This window comes from Colias eurytheme, chromosome 9 (genome assembly GCF_061535395.1).
Source record: "Colias eurytheme isolate Ceu_HAF_F1 chromosome 9, ilColEury1 Martin Lab GWU primary, whole genome shotgun sequence".
Taxonomy (NCBI): domain Eukaryota; kingdom Metazoa; phylum Arthropoda; class Insecta; order Lepidoptera; family Pieridae; genus Colias; species Colias eurytheme.
In genome coordinates this window covers 9,046,505-9,066,659 of record NC_142988.1, presented here as the reverse complement: position 1 = coordinate 9,066,659, position 20,155 = coordinate 9,046,505, and the positions used below count along the sequence as shown (strand labels likewise).

Here is a 20,155-nt window from a genome sequence, read left to right as displayed (position 1 = left end):
ATGATAAGTATGCAGTAGGTGCTTACCTAGTAAGAGGTACTTGTTTCAACAAAATAAAAAAAGATAACTACTTCTATCGGGCAATCGTTACTCGGTAATTCGTGATTCGGATTAACCATTTTGCAATTGTACCTACCTACTAGGGATAGCTGTAGTGTGTAATCAATACATTTTGATATTTTCGTTCTGCAGTTTTATATGAAACAGCTGATTTTTTTCGCGATTGACAGGGTTTTCTTTATATACCTATGTATCCTCACTAATCCTATCCTATCATACTTCCTACTAATATTATAAATGCGAAAGTTTGTGAAGATGGATGTGTAAGTTTGTTACTCTTTCACGCAAATACTACTGAACCGATCACAATGAAATTTAGCACACATATTGAGGGTAACTTGAATTAACACATAAGATAGGTTTTATAATATTATAAATGCGAAAGTGTGTATGTATGTATATTCCGTTTTCACGCTAAAACCGACAAGCCAATTTTGATGAAATTTAACATCGGGTTTTATTTGACCATGGAGCCATCCATAGGGTACTTTATTTATTTATTTATAAGCTTTATTGCACACAAACAGAAAATACAAATTTTACTTAATAAGACATATTTAGTCAAAAGGCGGCTTTATTGCTCCAAGCAATTTCTTCCAAGCAACCCATTCGATCATAAGAGCATTCTTTACCCGCGACTTCGTTCGCATGTACGAAAATAAAAAAGAGCAGAGCCGCTGGCTAAAATACATGTGAGTGACTCAAGCAGATGTTCAAGGGCAAGTATAGTTAAATAACAAACACAATTTTTTCATAAAATAATTTATTTAAGTTATAGTGGTTACTATATATGTTTAGGTACATGCGACAGTAGTCACACATGCGGCAAATGAGCTTGGCTATATACAGTGTGGAAATTTGTTGACGGACCACTTCATTTAAACATTTAATTTTCTTTTTCTGTTTCTCCACTTTTTCTTCTATTTTTTTAATTCTTCGAGTGCTGAAGCCTAAAACATTAAATAAATTTTAATTATTGATAACAGTTCTCATAATTATACACATGAATCTCAGCATGTATGACTAAGACTATGAAAAAGTTATGTATTGAAGTTCCCTTTTTTTTAAACAAGAATTATTTCATATAGGTTTTCTATTCAAGAACTGCTCTTACCAATTCAAGATCCTTGGCATCTTGTGGATGTGGATAACCTGAGCATGATGGTTGATCAGTAGTATTTGATATGTCAATTAAAGCAAATTGAGATGGATGGTCTGCCTGAAAGAGATAAAAATGTTACATTAGATATGGTCCCAAGTAATAATAAATAGATTGCTACAGAAACATGGACTCAATGTTTGGTAAATTGTAAAACTTTTAGTATTTTTTTTTATTAAAATAATTTATTGAACAAACATAGTGTATTATATACTTATGGAAAGTGTAGCTTTCCAACAACGAAAGAATTAAAAAAATTTGACCAGTAGTTTTGAGGTCTTTTTGTGCATACACAATCAAATCTTTCCTTTTTACAATATTAAGTATAGAAAAAGTTTGAGACGATGTAATAAAAGTTTCACTTTAAAAGATTTTAATAATGTAGGTAATATCTTAAAAACTAAAAAATAACTCAGTAGGTTTTAAGTACCAGTCATCACACCACTTGTCTCATGACACTCTAGGTCTCTAGAGCATATAAGTCAAAAAAGATATTGTGAAGCATATAGCAATTAGATTAATCGGTCAACAGTAAGGGGGTACAATTTCAATTACTACCTTGTACCTAAAAAAAACAAACAGGATGAGCTAAATAAAATCTATACTATAATATTATAAAGCTGAAGAGTTTGTTTGTTTGTTTGAACGCGCTAGTCTAGGGAACTACTGGTCCGATTTGAAAAATTATTTCGGTGTTAGATAGCTCATTCATCGAGGAAGGCTATAGGGTATATAATAATTATATATCACCACGCTTCGACCAACAGTATTGGAGCCACGCGGGTGAAACCGCGCGGAGCAGCTAGTTGTTTAATAAAAAGATTGATGAATTATTTACCTTTGCAAATACTGTTGGGATAGCATCATCTCTCAATCAAACAATGTTTAAAGTCTTATTAAATGCGCTCTCTTCGAAGTGCAATGAGCACACATTAATGTTTTTAGTTCCTGGCCGGATATTTTCTATGCCAATCTTTTCCAACCATGCCTTTCGCCGGGATTCGTTACTTGGTAAACTAAAACGAGAAAATATACAACAATATATAACTTCGCACGTAATTAATAAACAAATTAATAATTTATCGATAAGGTGTTTATGCGATGATGTTCGACACTAGCACTCATGTTTATGTTTTCGATGCAAATGAAATAAGGATAATATTGCGGGTTTCTACAGCTCATAATAACTAAGATGATTAAATGTAAAATGATTAAAAGATTTCTATACACTTGATAATAAATACACTTTAATATAAGCAACAATTTAACAAAATGTTAGCCACTTACCGTTGAAATGTTAGATTCGGCCTGTTTTTGCTTTGGCATAGGCCACAACCTACTATAGAACACTTCATGGTACCTATTATTATTTTCAATTATACTTATTACACTCGATTATGGTCGAAAAACACTGGAAAATCATAAAAATTTCACAATGACATCTTCTCACATGTAAACAAAACCGTATACTAAGATGGCGTCCGTGGCAGCAAAGGTACATCGATGCCAATGAAGAGGGCGCTAATAAAAAGAGTGTAGATGCTTTTTCTAAGGTAAAACTACTGTTGTGAGAAAGAGATGGGTATATCATTATTATTTCCGCGTCAAATTGAACAATTACGGCAGTTCCATAGGATTCTTTGTTCTGAGGTAAAATGCGAAAGCGTTTTTGACACTTGACAGTGACTTTGGCACTTTGGCAGTAATATAATGCTTTTCCTTTATTTATACGTAGTGGTTTGTCGAAACGCATATAGATACGTGCAAAGTTATTTACTAGTTGTTTTTATTTGAAACATTTTTTGCTTTATCACAGCGGCTCCTGCTATTCATCAACAAATTTTCATAGAATTTGTTAAGATAAAGTCGATTGATTCTGAACAATATCTGTTTGGATTGAAAATTATTATAGGTATAGGTCTACCAGAATCTGATGGCATATTTATATTTAAGAAATAAAAGATTTTCATGTGGCAACTTTATTTGACAACTATCAAATTGGTTGTCAAATTAATTGTCTTTTTTGCAGTTGATGAATAATTTTTAGGAGTTTTTAGGATTTTGTCTAAAAAATCTTCGAAAATGTCGAAAAAGCCGCTGCGATCACAACTTCACAAGCAAGAGGTTTTGTTTATAATGTGTATAGAAAAATATTCGACGAAGAAGGGTCAAACACATCACAATTTTCAATTTTGAAGATTTTATTGGTAAATTTGACTTACCCGTTTTAATACTTTAAATTAAAAATATTATAAGCAGGTAACCATGGACGTATAAAAAAAGACGGACGGTATATCGCCTAAACATTGAGTGAAGGCTAGTAATGGCGGCGAAACATCCATGTGTGTGTGCCATGTTGCCATGGCAACAGCTGTCCTGTTGACAATGGCGGCTGTATTTTTTTCTATAAATTTTGCCGTAATAATTTTGTCATTAAAACATAAAAGAAATAACTTGCTTCCCTGTGGAATGTAATCCCTTGTGTTTTGTTATTTAAAATTGTACTGTTGCGACACCATTTAACCACGCAAGACGGCATTTTAAATATTTTTTGTGAAACAGTGACGCAGTTAATCAGTCGGTAGTTCACGACGTAATGGCGGCCGACTAGCTTACTATGGTGAGAGTGTGTGCGTGTTTATTGTCTTTACACGATCGCTAGCTTACTATGGTGGCTTCACGTTGTTTGTTCGTAATATGGCGTCCGTCTTTTTTTATACGTCCATGCAGGTAACTATAATATTGTATGTTGATTACAATATAAGTTTATTAAAAGTTATTACAGGAGTTTCCAATACGGCTATTCGTCAAGTCCAAGCTGTCCAAGTCAATTTCATAATGTGTGTATCTGTTAATACTTACGAAAATAAACATAGTTTTATTTTATTTTTGTTTTATTTTATAAAAAAATATAAACAATCTAGTTTTGATCTGCATTATCATTACTTACATCCATATTTTCCCGGGGCATAATGATAATGAATATACAAATATCTAGGTATGTGTAAATAATAATATCTATAAACCTATGTAACTACCTGCATAATATTAAGTGGATATTTCATTATTAAGTACAGTATTGTCCACTTATGTAATGTGACTAATGATATTGAGGACAAAATAAAAAATAAGCAGTATCAAGATCGTTCAGTCCATTTTCCCTAGGGTTGCACACTCCAAATTTTGATTTCCCTAATTGCCTTATTGATTCTGGTTTACCCAAGGTTTACCTATACCTGATTTGGCCACAATATCCATGATCTTTGACTTTCTTTTTTGCTTTCAGCACTTTCAGTATAACAATGGTAACTATCTAATGATAACTTCAACATCATTGTAGTTAGTTAATAAACAATTATCAAATATGAAACTGCGCGGGCTTCATATTGGATATCCCTACCTTCGACCAACAAAAATAAGGTCCATGGCCCCTACATGAAGAGATTAGGTACCTAGACAACGGTTTCGAACTTAGAAAGATTTAGTGAACTTCTTTTTAATTGCTCTGCAACTTGCTCCTACACAATTCGTTGTAGCGTGTTATATTTGTATAGCCTTTTTCGATAAAATCTATATTACCTACCTATTCAAATCAAATATACTTACCCTAAGTACTTACCTATGTAATGTTACAATTCGAACCAGTAGTTCCTGAGATTGGCGCGTACAAGAAACAAACAAACAGTCTTTACATTAGTAGGTACGTAATATTTCAGTTATCACAACTTTTTATCACTTTCTGCATGATAAGATAATCTTCGTACTTAGAATAATTTATCTAGAATAATATGACTAGTGACTAGTCTAATATGTACCTACTACACTACGAACCCATTTTAGGATGTTCATGCTGTGTGTGCGTGTTATTATGTTTCTAAGTATTTGTTGACTAGGTCTAGTCGTCTTCATTCGATTGCGATATCATTTGAAAATGATAATATTATGTCTAAGACATGACTAGTGATGATATTATATACCTAGATAAGCTGACAATGTAAATTGATATAACTAGTGGGTACATACCTAATTTGTGCAAGAAATAATTTATAAAATTGACAAGAAAATTTGATCTACTTACCTTTTTGAATACTTTCCTTTTTTGCTAATGAAGCATCCGAAAGAGTAAAAAAAATCGATTGGGATTGTATACTTATTGAATGCTTTATGATATGCTGTAACCACGGCCTTTGGAATGCCTACGGCAAAGCTCGTTACGTTAAAAAATCTTATTTTTTTATGAAATATGTATTTGAGTAAGGATGTCTGTGAATTTTACTTTTTAATTAAAGTTTAATAAACTATCTTAATAAACTGTTATAAAGTTTAATAAACTACCTACATAACTATGCTTGAATTTCATAAAACAATGGTGTATGTTAGATTTTGGAATTTTGAAATACTCCACACACCATACGACATCTACTAAGCTTTACTTAACCAGCCTTGTGAAGTATAAATATATCAACCTTACAAGTATTTAAATCGAAAAATAACAACAAAATGTTATGATACTTGTTATTCTGTTTTTACTTGTGTTATAAATTTGGGCTATGCATGGGTAATATAGTTTTTGCAAGGAAAGGAAATTGAAAAGAAATGAAGGGTATTGGACAGTTTAACTAACATCACCCTAGAACATTTTAATAATCAAAACAATTGAAGTCAATTCATTCACATTAATCTACATATAATTTCATACAGAAATACGGTTAAATATATTTTTTCCTTAAATCTAAACTACAATCATAGTTTCGTGGGTATGTTATATTTTTTTTTACATTTTCTTAAAATATGCAATAAATATAATTTTATAAATTTTATAAACATACACAGATACGTTAGACGAATCCTATTGTTTCTGCTAAAGTCTGTAAATATTATCTTTCTCTCATCTATCTGATTATTTTTATCAGGTATTCCGTTATTTGTGGATATGATCATGGAAAGATATTGTTTGTCTAAGTCAAAGTAGGTACATCAATATTGAAATATCCTATACAATAAATAACATAGGCGAGTAACTTAAACAATAACTTTAACTATTAAATATAACGTTGAATATATAGCCTCCATATAAAGATAAAAGTTATTTAAAATTAACAATTAACTATAAATGCACGACGATAAATGGAAATATATTATGGCAACATAAAGCTTCGCTATAATCATATTATTATGTATGTAAGTACTTATTTATACATAGCTAGAAATTCTATACAATGTAATTCGAAAAATATAGTTTAGTGAAGATGGATCGCAATTATTTAATAAGCTAAATGATAACGTTAATCTTGTATATAGGTAGTTAAAGCGTTGGTTAAATTGGCTGAAAATAATTTCTGGTATATTCCATAAAAATAAGCAATTAGACCATTTTCAGAAGGCCGTGTTATATGAATAATAATATATATTATGACGGTTTAAAAATAAACTTTTGTAGCATAAGAAGGCTTGGTCAGTAGAGAACATATAATAAAAAAAAGATAGATTGAAATTGTAGACAGCCCAACAATTGACCACGTAAAATAGACTATCAATTTAAGGCTTACATAGATAACAGTGTCAACTTCGAGAAATAAGCACATAAATATTACAAATGGATAAAAGCTAATAACGTAGCTTTTAATAAAATATTACTTAATTTACGTATTTCCGAAAACATTTAAACATATTAGAAAAGAGTTGAGAATCTCGCAAAATTAAAAATAAAATTCCATAGACAATGTTTTAGTTTCATTTTAGGTATCAGCAACACTTGCGCTATAACTATCCTCAGTCTTGCCAACATGCCTTTAATAAAAAGAATAATAAAGTTATTAGTGCCTTAATAAGTAGGTATAATAGTCAAAAATGTTCATTCGGCGAAATTCCCAACCTTTAACAACATTTAACGTAAATACTATATTAAATGCAAATATAAAGAAATCGGTGCGTTATTATTAATTGTGTTTTTCCTTTTCAGAGCCATCTTTGTCTTTCTCCTTTTCCTTTTCTTTTTTCTCTTGAAGTTGTTGCAAGTGCGCCGGTAGAGCCTTGAGAATTGCGTGTACCTTTACAACCAAAGAATAATATATTATATTAAAGTCAATAATTATTACCTAAAACTATACTTTAAAACCTACCCACGTATTTATATTCTCATTTATAAAATTTTCATGAACCATTTTTTAAAAACTTAACTAGGCTGTAGGTATTTTTTTCTATAGAAACGCCGTCGCCTGTTTATTTATTATCTTTAAGCCCCGTATGCATGTTAACAGTTAAACATTTAATTATCATTATAGTTAAAGCAACATAATAAGTAAGAGAAAAGTGGCAACACTAATGCGTTACAGAGTTAACTCTGTAACTTGCAGCAAATTTTCTCGTCTGAGGAGTGCTGGAATAGCATTACCCAAGAAGCTTATATTTAATACACTGGAGACTTCAGTATGAACATTAACTTGTAACAAGAAAATATGACCTTGAATGACGCCTGTATGTTTTTTATCCCTTTCACACCTAACTTGGCAAGTGGGTGTGAAAGGGATAAAAAAACATACGGGCGTCATTCAATGTCATATTTTCTTGTTACAAGTTAATGTTCATACTGAAATCTCCAGTGTATTAGATATTATAAGCTTCTTGGCATTACCTCTTCAGCGACGGCCATGAGCACGAACTCAAACTGCTGCTTAGTAGCGACCATACGAGGTCGTTGGTCGCGAATATGTTCCAGGGTTGCCGCTATATCGATCTCTTTAGCGCCTTTTACCACTATAACATTACCTCTTCAGCGACGGCCATGAGCACGAACTCGAACTGCTGCTTAGTAGCGACCATACGAGGTCGTTGGTCGCGAATATGTTCCAGGGTTGCCGCTATATCGATCTCCTTTGCGCCTTTCGCCATTCTATTCAGGACCATGTCGATGAGACAGTATGTTCCGGTGCGGCCAGCTCCATCACTATTGGAGAAGAACTTGGTAAAATCGTATAGAATAGAAAAAAAATCCTGGGCAAAAGATCCGTTTTGAAAAGTTTGGTCAGTCGTAATTATAAATACTTCAAAGTATGTAAAGTTTCTAATACGGACACTAGGTCAAAAATATTGCGATGAATTACAGAATAAATACATGTTATTATCTACTTGCAAATCATATTCAGCCACTTGAAAAACACATTAGTCATCTCACATGACACAATATTTTGATGGCGCTATAATCAGATTTTGCCGGGTAGTAAATATAACTTGAACTTGTATTATGGGGATTAAAATTATCACATTTTGCATGAAAACTGTGATAGATATTTGTTATCCACATTATTTTACATACGTAGAGTCACAATAATACACACCTGCAGTGAACCACGATGGGGCAAGATCGTCCTCTGTATGACTTGTTCACCTTCCTGAAATATAAACTCTCATTAATTGCATACTTGGTAACACTAAAAACGTTAAAGTACCTATTCGATATCGTATTTAAATAGCAATATGCAATTTAAGTAGACATTGATGAATTTATGCCAAAATATGTGAACATTTTTAATACCTCCTGAATTCAAGCAAAGCCTTGGTGGATGAAGGCACTCCGTTCTCAGGCCAAGACAGGAAGTGGAACTGGGTGACCGTACGAGTTTCGCTTGTGCGTTGGTTCTTCAGGTAGAAGCTACGGACCAGGTAGTCGTCGCACCAGATGTGTTCGCTCACGAGATGCACCTGAATTTTCAATAAAATTATATGATTAGTTATGTATTAGGAAATATTTCATTCTTAATGATTTACTATTCTCTAAAGTCTGCAAGTTCACGTACTTTTACTGTTTTTTTTTTATTTACATTTACGATTTATAAAATTTTAAATATAATTGATTGCAATATTTTTTAATACTCACTTTCGTATCAAACTACATTAATCTCTATTTTTTGGAATTTTTACTAATTTTTATTTATAAGATATAATGAAAAAGTGAAACAATTTGCTGATAATTTTATGCACCGCTTAGTAACTACTTCATACCTCATAAATATGGTAAAGTTCAGATCCTTCCTCAGGCCAGTAACGATGGCACAGTTGTTGTCCGTTCTCCGTAAGCCGGGTCAGCATCACCATGACAACGCTCCCCTGTTCCCAGACCATTTGCCAGAAGTCAGACGAAGTGTGCGGCATTGGACCAGACGCGGCGATGTATGCTGGGTTGCGAGGGTCATGATCAGTCTGCAATGTAAATCATATAAAAAGACGTGTGACATTCGGGGACTGCCGCGGTAAAGCTATTGCATAGCATGCCTTCAAGCCACACCTCCGCCGTGCCCGTCTGAGTGGGGAGCGTGAGGTTTTTTTCGTTACGGAATTTCTGGATTCGGTCCCCGCACTCAAGGCCCGCGATAGAAGCTATGCAATAGCTTAATAGGCATAATAGGAGAGGTACTAATTAATTTTAGGCTATATTAATACAAGTGACATGGTCTTTAGCTTCTCCATTCTATGCGGAATCGAATGATTTTAGATATTGAGTGTAGCAAGCATACAGTAAATTCATAAAATTTTTGCAAAAAGTAAGCGAAGAAGACTGTAAGTAGTAAAATTCAGATTTATTATTCAATATTTGTTTCACAATTTGTAAGATAAACAGTTTAGAGTAATTTTAGTTGAGTTGAAAATAGGATAATTTTGTATCAATCTTTCTAACTGTTCCAATGAAAACTGTAAAAATAATTCAATTTTACTCACGATAGTAGAAGCATTGATGTAGTCAGATCCAAGGTGGTTCGACAGAGGGTTCAAAGTCACTCTAGCATGATCGTACGGAAGGCAATGGGAGTATCTATTCTTGCCAGTATTATCTGCCTTATAAGCCGCAGTGGTCGTATTCGGTTCAGCCTCGTAAGCGCAAAGAGCTTTCCACTCCTGTTCCAAACGGTCCTTGTTTCGCAAGTGATCTTCCATATAAGCCTGATAAAGACAATAATTAATATGATGTGCTATATCTAAAAGGAGATACTATGAATAGAAAAAAGTAAGGTACTCTATAAAATACGACGTACCAAAACCATGTGGCCAGTAGATATGTCCATGTTGGTAAGTGCTGGTTCTTCGCTCCTGTCGAATTAAAAATATAGGTAAAACTATTTCTTGTAAATAAGTAACATAAAGTTATATTTTTACGGATTGGATTATATTACCAAATATACTATTCTATACGCAATTTAAAATAACAATCCAATATGGTTTATCGAACCCTACTGGATTTTAACATGAAACTTGTTTATTTAAAGATGAATTCATGGTATTCTTCACAACAATATACGTACCAAGATGAAGTGCTAGAGCGTGTGGAAGGCGAGTTGCCCTCAGGTTCCCGGGACAGCGACGTGATGCGCTGCGGAGCCTCCGTGGGGTGCGGTGCCGGAGCCTGCTTGCCAGTCATCTTGCCAGACATACGGGCACGACATAATTCCTGAGATTCAAATGCCTACGTATAGCGACATTATCGAGTTCAATTTTTGATCTAATTTGTTTTTGACGTGACAACGTCTTATAATTCGATAGAGCCGGCTGCACGCACGAAAAAACATGACTCCTGCGGCGTTACCTCGCTCTGAGGCGTTCCATAGGCTTGAACTGCAAGCGAGAGCGCGGAACGAGCGACAAAGAAGCACAATCGGACGTTGTCACGTTCAACTATCGTCAGTGAACCGACTTTACAGACAACCAATTTTTTTAAAGAAAATCTATGTGAATACAAGTCAAAGTACCTGTATGACCATTTAAATTGAGCTTTTGCATCAAAAGCTTAACGAAAAATATCAACTAAAATGATTTTATTAAAATTTACTTAAATAAATGGATCCCGGTAACCACTACCTGATAGTCTCTCGTAGCTTCAGCGTCGATCTCGGCAGCGGAAGACAGTCCTTGCATCTTCCTCTTTGAGCTCATGTCCCGTTTTAGCAGAACCGCAAAAATAACCACTCCAACAATAAGAACAGCCAAACTTCCAACCAGAGCAAGAAGAACTGGCAATTCTAGGCCGAAATATTTAGGTTCTCGCACTGCGTCTTGGCGCATTACATGGTATTGAGTCTGGAAATATTGCGCAAATAAACTAAACAATATTTACATAGAGTTAAGTACTTAGTTAAGTTTCAATTTAATTTTTATTTATTTGTAACTATATAAAGATCGAATGGATGTAACATATTTATTTATTAAATAGTCTAACATTTAATCTTTTAAATAGACGTACTTACCCTATCACCAATACCACTGGCAATAATTTGTGCTCCTGTTTCTTTGGCAACTTTATCTTTCATGTTACCTAAAATTTCAAAATAACATCATTTAATGTCCTTCACACATAATATTAGATACTATAAGTCATAATATATAATAAAATAGTCAAAATAAGAAATATTGAAGCATACCAATCTGCCTGGCTACTTCCTCCGCATTCCATCCTCGGTTATTATTTTCAACTTTAAAAGTGACCTCTGTAGGGTCAACTCTGTAATGTAGGATTAAACAGTAGTATTTAATTAAAGAAAAGACATATAATATAAACATGAATATAAATTAAGCAAATAAAGTTACCGTGGATTTGTAAAAGTATCTTTCTCTAAACCGAGCATTTCTTCTAGTCTTGCAATAAAAGAGATGCCTTTTTCCCAGTTTGTAAGGAATCTGAGGCAAATAAAAAGCAAAATGTATGTATTATTAAGTAGTTTGGAAGCAACATTTTGTTTAATAACTAAAAAAGGATATGCGTGTACCTATTTTGAAATTTAACAAAGGCATAAGACGGGTCATATTGATATTCATTATTATTGATGTCACTCGGCTTTCCCACTGGCGCTTCGTGGTCTGAAAATAAATCTTTAAATTAATTTAAACAATGATCATCCACTTACATAAATTATATTTCAATTACAAAGACGTACAACATTATATACATAATTCATGCATTTAAGGATTCTTATGAAGAAATCGTATTTTCGCGTCATTCTTCCATATTTGATCGTTTTGTGTTACATCTTATGATATATATTTACACCGATAGCACCACAACATAAAAATTCGTTGAAAATAAGCAAATAAATATTGGAGGGAAAATAACAAAAAATAAAATAATAATTACACAAATATGTTGGGGAGTGTACGGAGAACCAGAGAGCATCATGCGAATTGTGAAAATCGAGAATAGAATGTGCTAATTTAGGGTACATTTAGTGCGTACAATCTAGAGAGTATTTAGCAGTGCAATTAGTATTTTAAAACACATTCTTCACGGACGCTAAATTGGCTTTATAGCTTTTAGCTACTTTAGGCCACCGTGACACTAACCTGTCACAGACATACTCTTATTGTGGTATAAAATCTTTAAAGCTTGCGCGTCCAGCCGTGGCCCAGGCTTTTTAACATCATCTCTTTCCCTACGTTTAAAGCCCAATTCTCTATCAAGTAAGTCTTGAAAATCTTCGGATAAGTAAAATTTTGAATTTTCACCTGAAACATTGTCGGTAGATATGTAATAGCCTTTGCTCTGGATGACTCTATCTCAGAGCTTTAAGGTTTTTAATGAGATCATGATTTTTAAATAACATAATAAAACCTAAGGAAAAACATGGAAAAATTAAAAAAATAACTTTGTATGTTACAAATTATTTCAAGAAAGTAAAGTAGTGTATTGGTTTTAATAGTGCCGATGCAAAGAAGCAACACAAATTTCGTTTTGCCTACATAATATTACAGGTAGAGAGAAGACTTTAATTCCAACCTTGCAACTCATTTGGACCTAAGGGTCCACCTTCAGCTACAACTGCACCTTGAGGCCTAAGTTTTGATCCAATAATTTTGCTCCAATAATTCATTAAGTATTCCATGTTTTTGTCGTATTTCGCTTTATTTCCTGGAAATGCAATGCCTATATTGAGCAATATTTACTTTAAAAACATATATAAATGAATGTTATGAGCGCTACCTTTAGATTTATATGGGCCTAATTCTCCACTCCCAGGTTGAACTAATTCATCTTCCATGCCATCTTCATCAAAGTAAATACGCGATTCTGGTATATCTCCGGGATTCTCATATTCAAAGGGAAAGTTTTTCGCTGCAAAACTCTGTCTATATTTTTCTAAAGCGTTAGATTTAACTTCTGCATCTAAAGGAGAAAATCGATTACCCGTCAAATACTCTGCTGTATATGGCGGAGGTTTTGTTTTATATTTTCTAAAATGGGCGCCCAAACGTTGTTCGTCAGTAAAATCATTGGTTTCTGGATTCGGCTCAAGTTTGTTTTGTTGCAGAGATTTTTTCTCTTTGTCGATAAATTGTTCAAGTTCTGAATTCGGTCTATTTCCTTGTGTCATCTGAGCTCGTAGTCTCTCGCGAAAACCTCCAAAAGGAACAATAGGAGACTCTTCACCTTCATTCATCATCATAATGTTACCTACTTTATCACCCGGGATGTCATTTTCAGAGGGATCATTGTCGGAAGCTGAATTGCAAAAATAGAAAAATAAATAACATTTATTATCGCGTAAATCAGACATAATTGAATAGCGACAAGCTTTATCGTACCTTCTGGTATTAAATACGGGACCGGCTCATCATCCGGCGTCAAAGGAGGATTATATATTTCATTTGCATAATCGGAATCAACTAATTGCGAATTTGGCATAAATCGTATGTAAGCTGTCTCGTCCGGTTCGACCTAGCGTAGAAACAAATTAAAAGTATTTTATGTGTGTAATAGGATCAAAAAAGTGCTAAACATAAATTATTAATCTTATAATTAAACAGAACTTACTTCCACATTTTCGTCACCTTCCATAATTGGCGCAGAACTTAGTTTAGGATCAGCGAACTGATCACATAACTTTGAGTTCACATTTGTCGGGTCACTGCAAATAGTGCCAAAGTATATCATCACTATCAATTGATCAGTTTAAGTACATATGTAACAAACTGAAATAACATCTTTAGAATTAAAGAAGAAGAAGAAAGAAGTACTTACAGTTGTTGTCGCAAAGCATAGAGCATGCTCTGCAATACGCACTGGGTGTAAGCATGCTCCCAGCGGTACCCTTGGGTGGCTAGACGCTGCAGCTCCCCCTCAAACCATTGCAGCTGGGTGGAGCTCATGTCATATCTAAACATATGATTGTAATTTGAAGTTTTGAGGTATGAATTACCGAATCCGATATAAAATTAGATTTAGAATTTATTTAATTATGTTTTCTTTGTTTTCAGATACTTATGAAAAATAATAAAAAGAAATAAAAATATTTTTTTTTTACCGAAAATTAGGTATATAAAAGAACATATAATTTTCGGTTAAAACTATATCCTATCTTAAACATTTGCGTAATAAAATGTATTACAATAAAATATACTCACTGGTAGAGCGCCCCCTCCTCCACATCGCTTTCGTAGATAGGGATGCACTTCCCGAAGGCGAAATCTATATAATATGAACAAATTTTTAAATACAAACTATAAGACTAGTTAATTAAACTTTTAAAAAATTATAACATACCATCGTAGCACCATTCCGCGCCCTCTACGCACAAAGTCGAACTAAACAAACACCCTGCAAGAACACAAAAGAGATTTATTTACTTTTATCCTTATATTTATATGTAAACGATTATTTATCTGTGCAATAATTCACTTCTCCTTGTTACTTTAGCTCAATAGGCAATATTATTAAACAATATATCAAATATCATTGTGAAGACCGTTAAGTTTATATATTTTGTAATAAATCAATAAGTAAAACCTAATAAAATAAGTTTGGAAGAACATTTAAAGCAAAGCAAGCAAAACTAGAGATTACAAACACAACGTAAAATTAAAAATTCTAAAGTTTGAGAGCGTGGATAGTTCGTTACTTTTTCATACAAAAACGGATGGCAGTAAATATATAAGTAATATGAAATTTAGGCCAGAGAGATTATAGTCTGGATTTGCACATTAATAAACTGTTGTAACATATATGTATTTTGTAAAATTAAATTGTAAAACTGACATGATTTAAAAGAGCAACTATGGAGTTTCTTGCCGGTTCTTCTCCGTAGATACTGCTTTCCGAATCGGTGGTAAATGTTAAAATATGTAATGACGTTTCAAAACTGCTTCTATAAGAAGTCTAATTGAATACCTAAATAAATGTTTGAGTTTGAGTTTGAGTGTAAAGCTGTGAACTTTATTTTATTAAAGTCCAATATAAACTTTCAACCTATCTTTTTAAAAATGGACACAGGTACCTAGAGTTATTTTGTATTCACAATTTTAGAGCTTTTATTTTGTAGCCCTAGTAATAGATTATTATTGTAAAATAAGCATCAATCGTGCTTTAATCAGAATCAGAATCTATACAGAAACAGAAAATAGAAATCGGAAATCCTTAATTCAGTGTAGGTTTAATATTATGTAGGTATTCTTTGATATAAAATGAGAAAATTGCAACCCACGGGCCACGTTGCATGAAGGCATTTTCATTATATCTTATGAAATTTCTAGAAGATGCTCGAGTCTATTTTTATTCATCAAACGATTTTAATCTCGAAGATTCCTCTTTAGGAAAGGAGCATGAATAGGTATAATCTCTCGGTAGGTACATAAATAGATTTTAATCTTAAAACGTCGAACTTTTATGTTAGACATCAAATTTCATATATGTAGTTATATTCAGTTACTCAATATATCTAGGTTAAAAAAAGTGAAGTCCCGTGTCCCCGTAGTGGGGTAGGGGGCAGATGCATTATTCATACATCTGTTTCACTGATCGATTTTTCTTTAGGGACAAGTAGGTGATCAGTAGACATCGGATTATATGCACTAACAAAATGCCAAAATATGCATGCAAATATGCACTAAAAAAGGCCGAAATATGCACTAAAAACGACTGATATGCCTAAAATATGCACAATACAAAATCAAAAAACCTTTATTAATTTTAAATTTAAATCAAAGATTGTACAAAAACAGTGAAATTTTCTTGAAATTAAGTATAGTTTTTGTGCCAATATACAATTTAGCATTTTAACCAAATTTTCGAGCGCAAATTTGTGACTTTTGTCACCTGCGAGCCCTGTGTTGCCACCTTAGACCTTTCCGGGCTAAATCTAGCCCTTTTTTGGAATTCAACCCGTGTTTTAAGTTTTTAGCCCCAAAAGGGTAATCTAGCCCTATTTTTAATGGCTCAAAAATTACTTAAAATGGAGCCCATTTTGTAATTTTTTGCCATTTTACCATGCCAAAATAGGGTTGGTTTACTCGCTGAGCGTTCTGATTGGCTAATAAAGGTTAGTCGACCAATCAAAACTCCCGCTACTTAACGAAATATGCACGATTGGGGAAAAAGGCTATAATATGCACTAACGCCGTAATTAGAGAGTTTTATGCATTTGCATATGCAAATATGCAAATGCATATAATCCGATGTCTAGTGATCAGCCTTCTGTGTCCTGCCAGACCAAGACATTTTTTTTTTTTTTTTTTTCGTCTCCACCGGGAATCGAACCCAGGGCCCCTCGGTTCTACGCTCACGCGTCGACCACTGTACCGAGGAGGCGGTCTATATATCTAGGTTATATCCCCTAAATTATTGTTTGGGTGGTTACAATTCAGTTCAAATTTTCGAGCTTTAAAGAGCTTGAAAGTTGGGGGATAATTAACGATAAATAAATATATTTTTTTAACAAATTGTACGGAAGCATATTATAATGCTTTAGCATACCTTGTAAATATTAATCTTTATTCTTAATTAAATAATTTTTTAAATGACTAATCATACTGATAACAATTTTCATGCATTTGTGACCCCAAGCAGACAAAAATTCTAAAATTGTGTTGGTCTAAAAACATCGGCTGATTATTTCAATTTTTTTTTCAATCGACTTCCGAAAAGGAGGTTCTAATTAGACCGTAGGTATTTTTAAACGATACATTTTAACTAAAAATATTATCGACGGGTTTAAAATAATTTTACCAGTTCTACAATCTTAAATGCAAGTCTTAACCCAATTACATAGGCTTTACCTATTTATTCCGACATGGAATAAAAAAAAATATGGACAAAGCCGGGTAACATATAGTATATCATATTATACATACCTATGTTCCCATCAGCGTCCGAGGGCGCCAGCGTGCTCAGAAGCGCCAGCGCCCATAGTGTTGGCCGAAGATACATACGGCACATTACATCTGCAAATAATAATGTTTTCCAAAACCACAGAAGCAAAAACAATCGCAAAACAGATAATTTTGTCGCAGCTGTTGATATCTATTTACACAAAAACATGGCAAACAATGTTTCTTTACGAAATAATTTCAAAATGATCAAATTAAAAAAAAACTCAATTTACCTAGGTAATAAAATATATGTAATAATAACTATAGCAATCAATGAATAATAAATATTGGATCACCTATTCCATTTACTATTATCTAGTTTAACCTCCCCTTAGGTAGGTAGGTACTATGAGATTTCATGGGGCATTTAATTTATGGACCTAATAAACTTGATGGATGTCCGCTGTAGATTGATTTAAGCTTAGCTAAATTTAATTTCGTCCGACGTTATTGCCACTTTATTTTTATTAAACGAAAAGCAAACGTAATAAATACTTATACTATATTCACTTGAACACTTCGCGAGTTAGAAAAGGAAGATAAATTATGGGGGATTCTTATCTGGACTTCTATCTTAAAATAAGTGAATTTTACCAAATAATAAATGATATGTATGACGAACTTTAACACAGTTAACGTATTAGGGATTATGCCTAGTGTATTTTTAATAAAGGAGTAATAATTCATAAACTTTATTAATCTATCCGATAGCTATAGATATTGCCGTTACATAGATAGATTACATTGACGTAGGCATCCATGCCCTTTAGGTACATCCCACGCAAACGCTTGGCCTAAAAACTTTCATCCCTATTTATGGGGATGCATTCTAACAAATAAATGAATAATTATGAACCTTTAAATGTAGTTATATAGCACAAATGTAATATAATTCAAATTCTCTTACAAGGGATGAATAAATGCGCACACCTACGCAGTTAGCTAGGATAATGTCAAAGGGTTCCTGGTTCTAAAAATAGAACAAGCTGATTGATTTTAAAACAAGGGAAAGAAATTAAGAAAAAGCTTCACGTACCAGATAACGATCTTATAAACAAACACACTATCAAAACATCTCATTAACACTTTTAAGTAACAGGTTTTATAAACGGCAGTCTACAAAGAATACATTCACAGGAAAAAAATCGTATGTGAAATGATGATCCTGTTTATATAAAAGGTAAGAATACGCACCGTTCAAGATCAGCAATGATTACTGTAGCATTAGCTATGCAGGAAACACTGAAATCTTTCACAGCGGACACTGAGACACGGCTTCAGGCGGGTCGTCCGCGGCGAGATGCAAAGCGGCCAGCTGTATCGCCCAGCGAGCCTGCGCACTCCGCTATATCGATCTTGCGCCCATCCATTCACACAATACGTTCGCCGCCTACATAACTCGATCCGACTAGATGTTATACTTCAATCATCATTAGATAACGCAATATTAGCAATTGGTCCTCGAAGCTTCCACTCGAAGCACTTCACTGTAACGCGAAATGAGCTCAATAAATATAACGACCGAATTTAGAATGCAATAATATTTGGTCGACACCAAAATACACTTGAACCCTGAGTGTATTTGTCAATACACGAAAAAGGAAGAAAATAATTGAAATATATTGCCTTGTTTAGGTATAAAGCGGCGACACTATGCCGGGTTATCTTGTACAGCGTTTTGCATGCTAATGACGTTTCGATAACGATGTTGGGGCTAGTCGATAAACGAAGCGATGCTTGGTACCTACAGCCACCCACATACAATCATTTATAAACCACATGATATTTTCAAGGAATAAATAGAATATAATATAATAGGGCTATTATATTAAAGTTCGGATTGCATTAAAAAAAAAACATAGATATTAGTATTTCCTGGAATAAGAAAAGCTAATAGGAGTAATTTTATCTTTTGGAATAATTTGAGCTTGATTAAATCCAAAAATCAATTCGAAAAATACCCCCCGTTTAAATTGAAATGTAAAAAGTAACTTTCATTAGGATTCTAGTACACAAATAAACGTGACAAGTCGAGAGAAAAACGTGAAGCTCTAGTTTAGTAACTTGAGCGAGTAAAAAAACTTTTAACTTTTAACATAGACAAATATACCCAAGCTTTTAATAAGCTTATTACTACTGTCTATGTTATGCTTAGTACGTTATAAAATTAATCCTCCTTGAAAAATAAATTATTTCATTACAGATTGTGTACCTACCTAATCATCAAGCCATGGCTACTTTTATGTTTTAACCTAATTTGGGGAACCTACAAATCCATGAAGTAACATTTTATGTAGGATTAAAATAAAATTCAAGAAATATAAAAAAATCTCTGTATTATGATAACACAATTATAATACACATGATATAGTACTACTAAATTTTACATACTTTAAACTACTATACTTACAGTTTTTAGTTTTTACAATTAATAATGTGATCGAGAAAATCGTCTACACTTATTATAAGTAGGTATATGTTTAAAAATACTTACATGCATACATCTTGTAAGAATTTTTGAATAAGGAATCTATACAAATATCGTAGCAGCGCTCAAATAAAATCGGATTTCAATGAGCTCTATTATTGTACATAAATATCGAAATATATTCTATATAGCAGCTTCTAGAACAGGTACGTAATGGCGAGGCACCATGTGAAAATAAATTCTGTCTTAATACCATACCAATAAAATTAATTTTTCAATGCACTGATGAACAGATGAAGATATATAATATTTTAATAAGAAGATGGGTAAGTATTGTAAAAAGGCCCTTTTTTCCAATACTTACCCATCAGTGCAGTTATTCCTGT

At 33.1% G+C, this 20,155-nt stretch overlaps 1 protein-coding gene and 1 long non-coding RNA gene across 4 annotated transcripts; both read right to left on the bottom strand.

Annotated features, from left to right (window-relative positions):
- Positions 1 to 873: 873 nt before the first annotated feature.
- On the bottom strand, positions 874 to 2,829 carry LOC149906003 (uncharacterized). 2 transcript variants are annotated; one of them, XR_016457096.1, is made up of 3 exons: positions 2,058 to 2,364; positions 1,175 to 1,279; positions 874 to 1,010 (listed from the first exon to the last, which is right to left on the bottom strand). It is a non-coding gene; the product is annotated as an uncharacterized LOC149906003 (long non-coding RNA). The 2 variants fall into 2 exon arrangements; XR_016457097.1 differs by lacking the exon at positions 874 to 1,010 and adding an exon at positions 2,507 to 2,829 and having other exon boundaries at positions 1,044 to 1,279; positions 2,058 to 2,235.
- Positions 2,830 to 5,825: 2,996 nt separating this feature from the next.
- Positions 5,826 to 19,020, bottom strand: IA-2 (tyrosine phosphatase IA-2). 2 transcript variants are annotated; one of them, XM_090105398.1, is made up of 24 exons: positions 18,968 to 19,020; positions 18,536 to 18,828; positions 17,324 to 17,413; positions 14,742 to 14,795; positions 14,603 to 14,666; positions 14,220 to 14,354; positions 14,013 to 14,106; positions 13,784 to 13,916; positions 13,182 to 13,700; positions 12,978 to 13,109; positions 12,545 to 12,706; positions 11,974 to 12,064; positions 11,795 to 11,884; positions 11,629 to 11,708; positions 11,455 to 11,522; positions 11,066 to 11,287; positions 10,516 to 10,661; positions 10,249 to 10,303; positions 9,935 to 10,156; positions 9,221 to 9,418; positions 8,754 to 8,920; positions 8,557 to 8,610; positions 7,988 to 8,165; positions 5,826 to 7,269 (listed from the first exon to the last, which is right to left on the bottom strand). In XM_090105398.1, exons 3-24 carry the CDS (start codon positions 17,406 to 17,408, stop codon positions 7,159 to 7,161), a joined length of 3,060 nt encoding a protein of 1,019 aa, XP_089961524.1. In that variant the 5' UTR covers positions 17,409 to 17,413; positions 18,536 to 18,828; positions 18,968 to 19,020; the 3' UTR covers positions 5,826 to 7,158. The 2 variants fall into 2 exon arrangements, with proteins under 2 accessions (XP_089961524.1, XP_089961525.1); XM_090105399.1 differs by lacking the exon at positions 12,545 to 12,706.
- Positions 19,021 to 20,155: the final 1,135 nt, after the last annotated feature.

Coding starts and splice junctions, on each gene's coding strand:
- IA-2 (XM_090105398.1), bottom strand. CDS start 17,408: ATGTGCCGTATGTATCTTCGGCCAACACTATGGGCGCTGGCGCTTCTG. Junction 14,796..17,323: donor GGACGCTGATGGGAACATAG/GTATGTATAATA, acceptor GTGTTCTTGCAG/GGTGTTTGTTTAGTTCGACT. Junction 14,667..14,741: donor CGCGGAATGGTGCTACGATG/GTATGTTATAAT, acceptor CATATTATATAG/ATTTCGCCTTCGGGAAGTGC.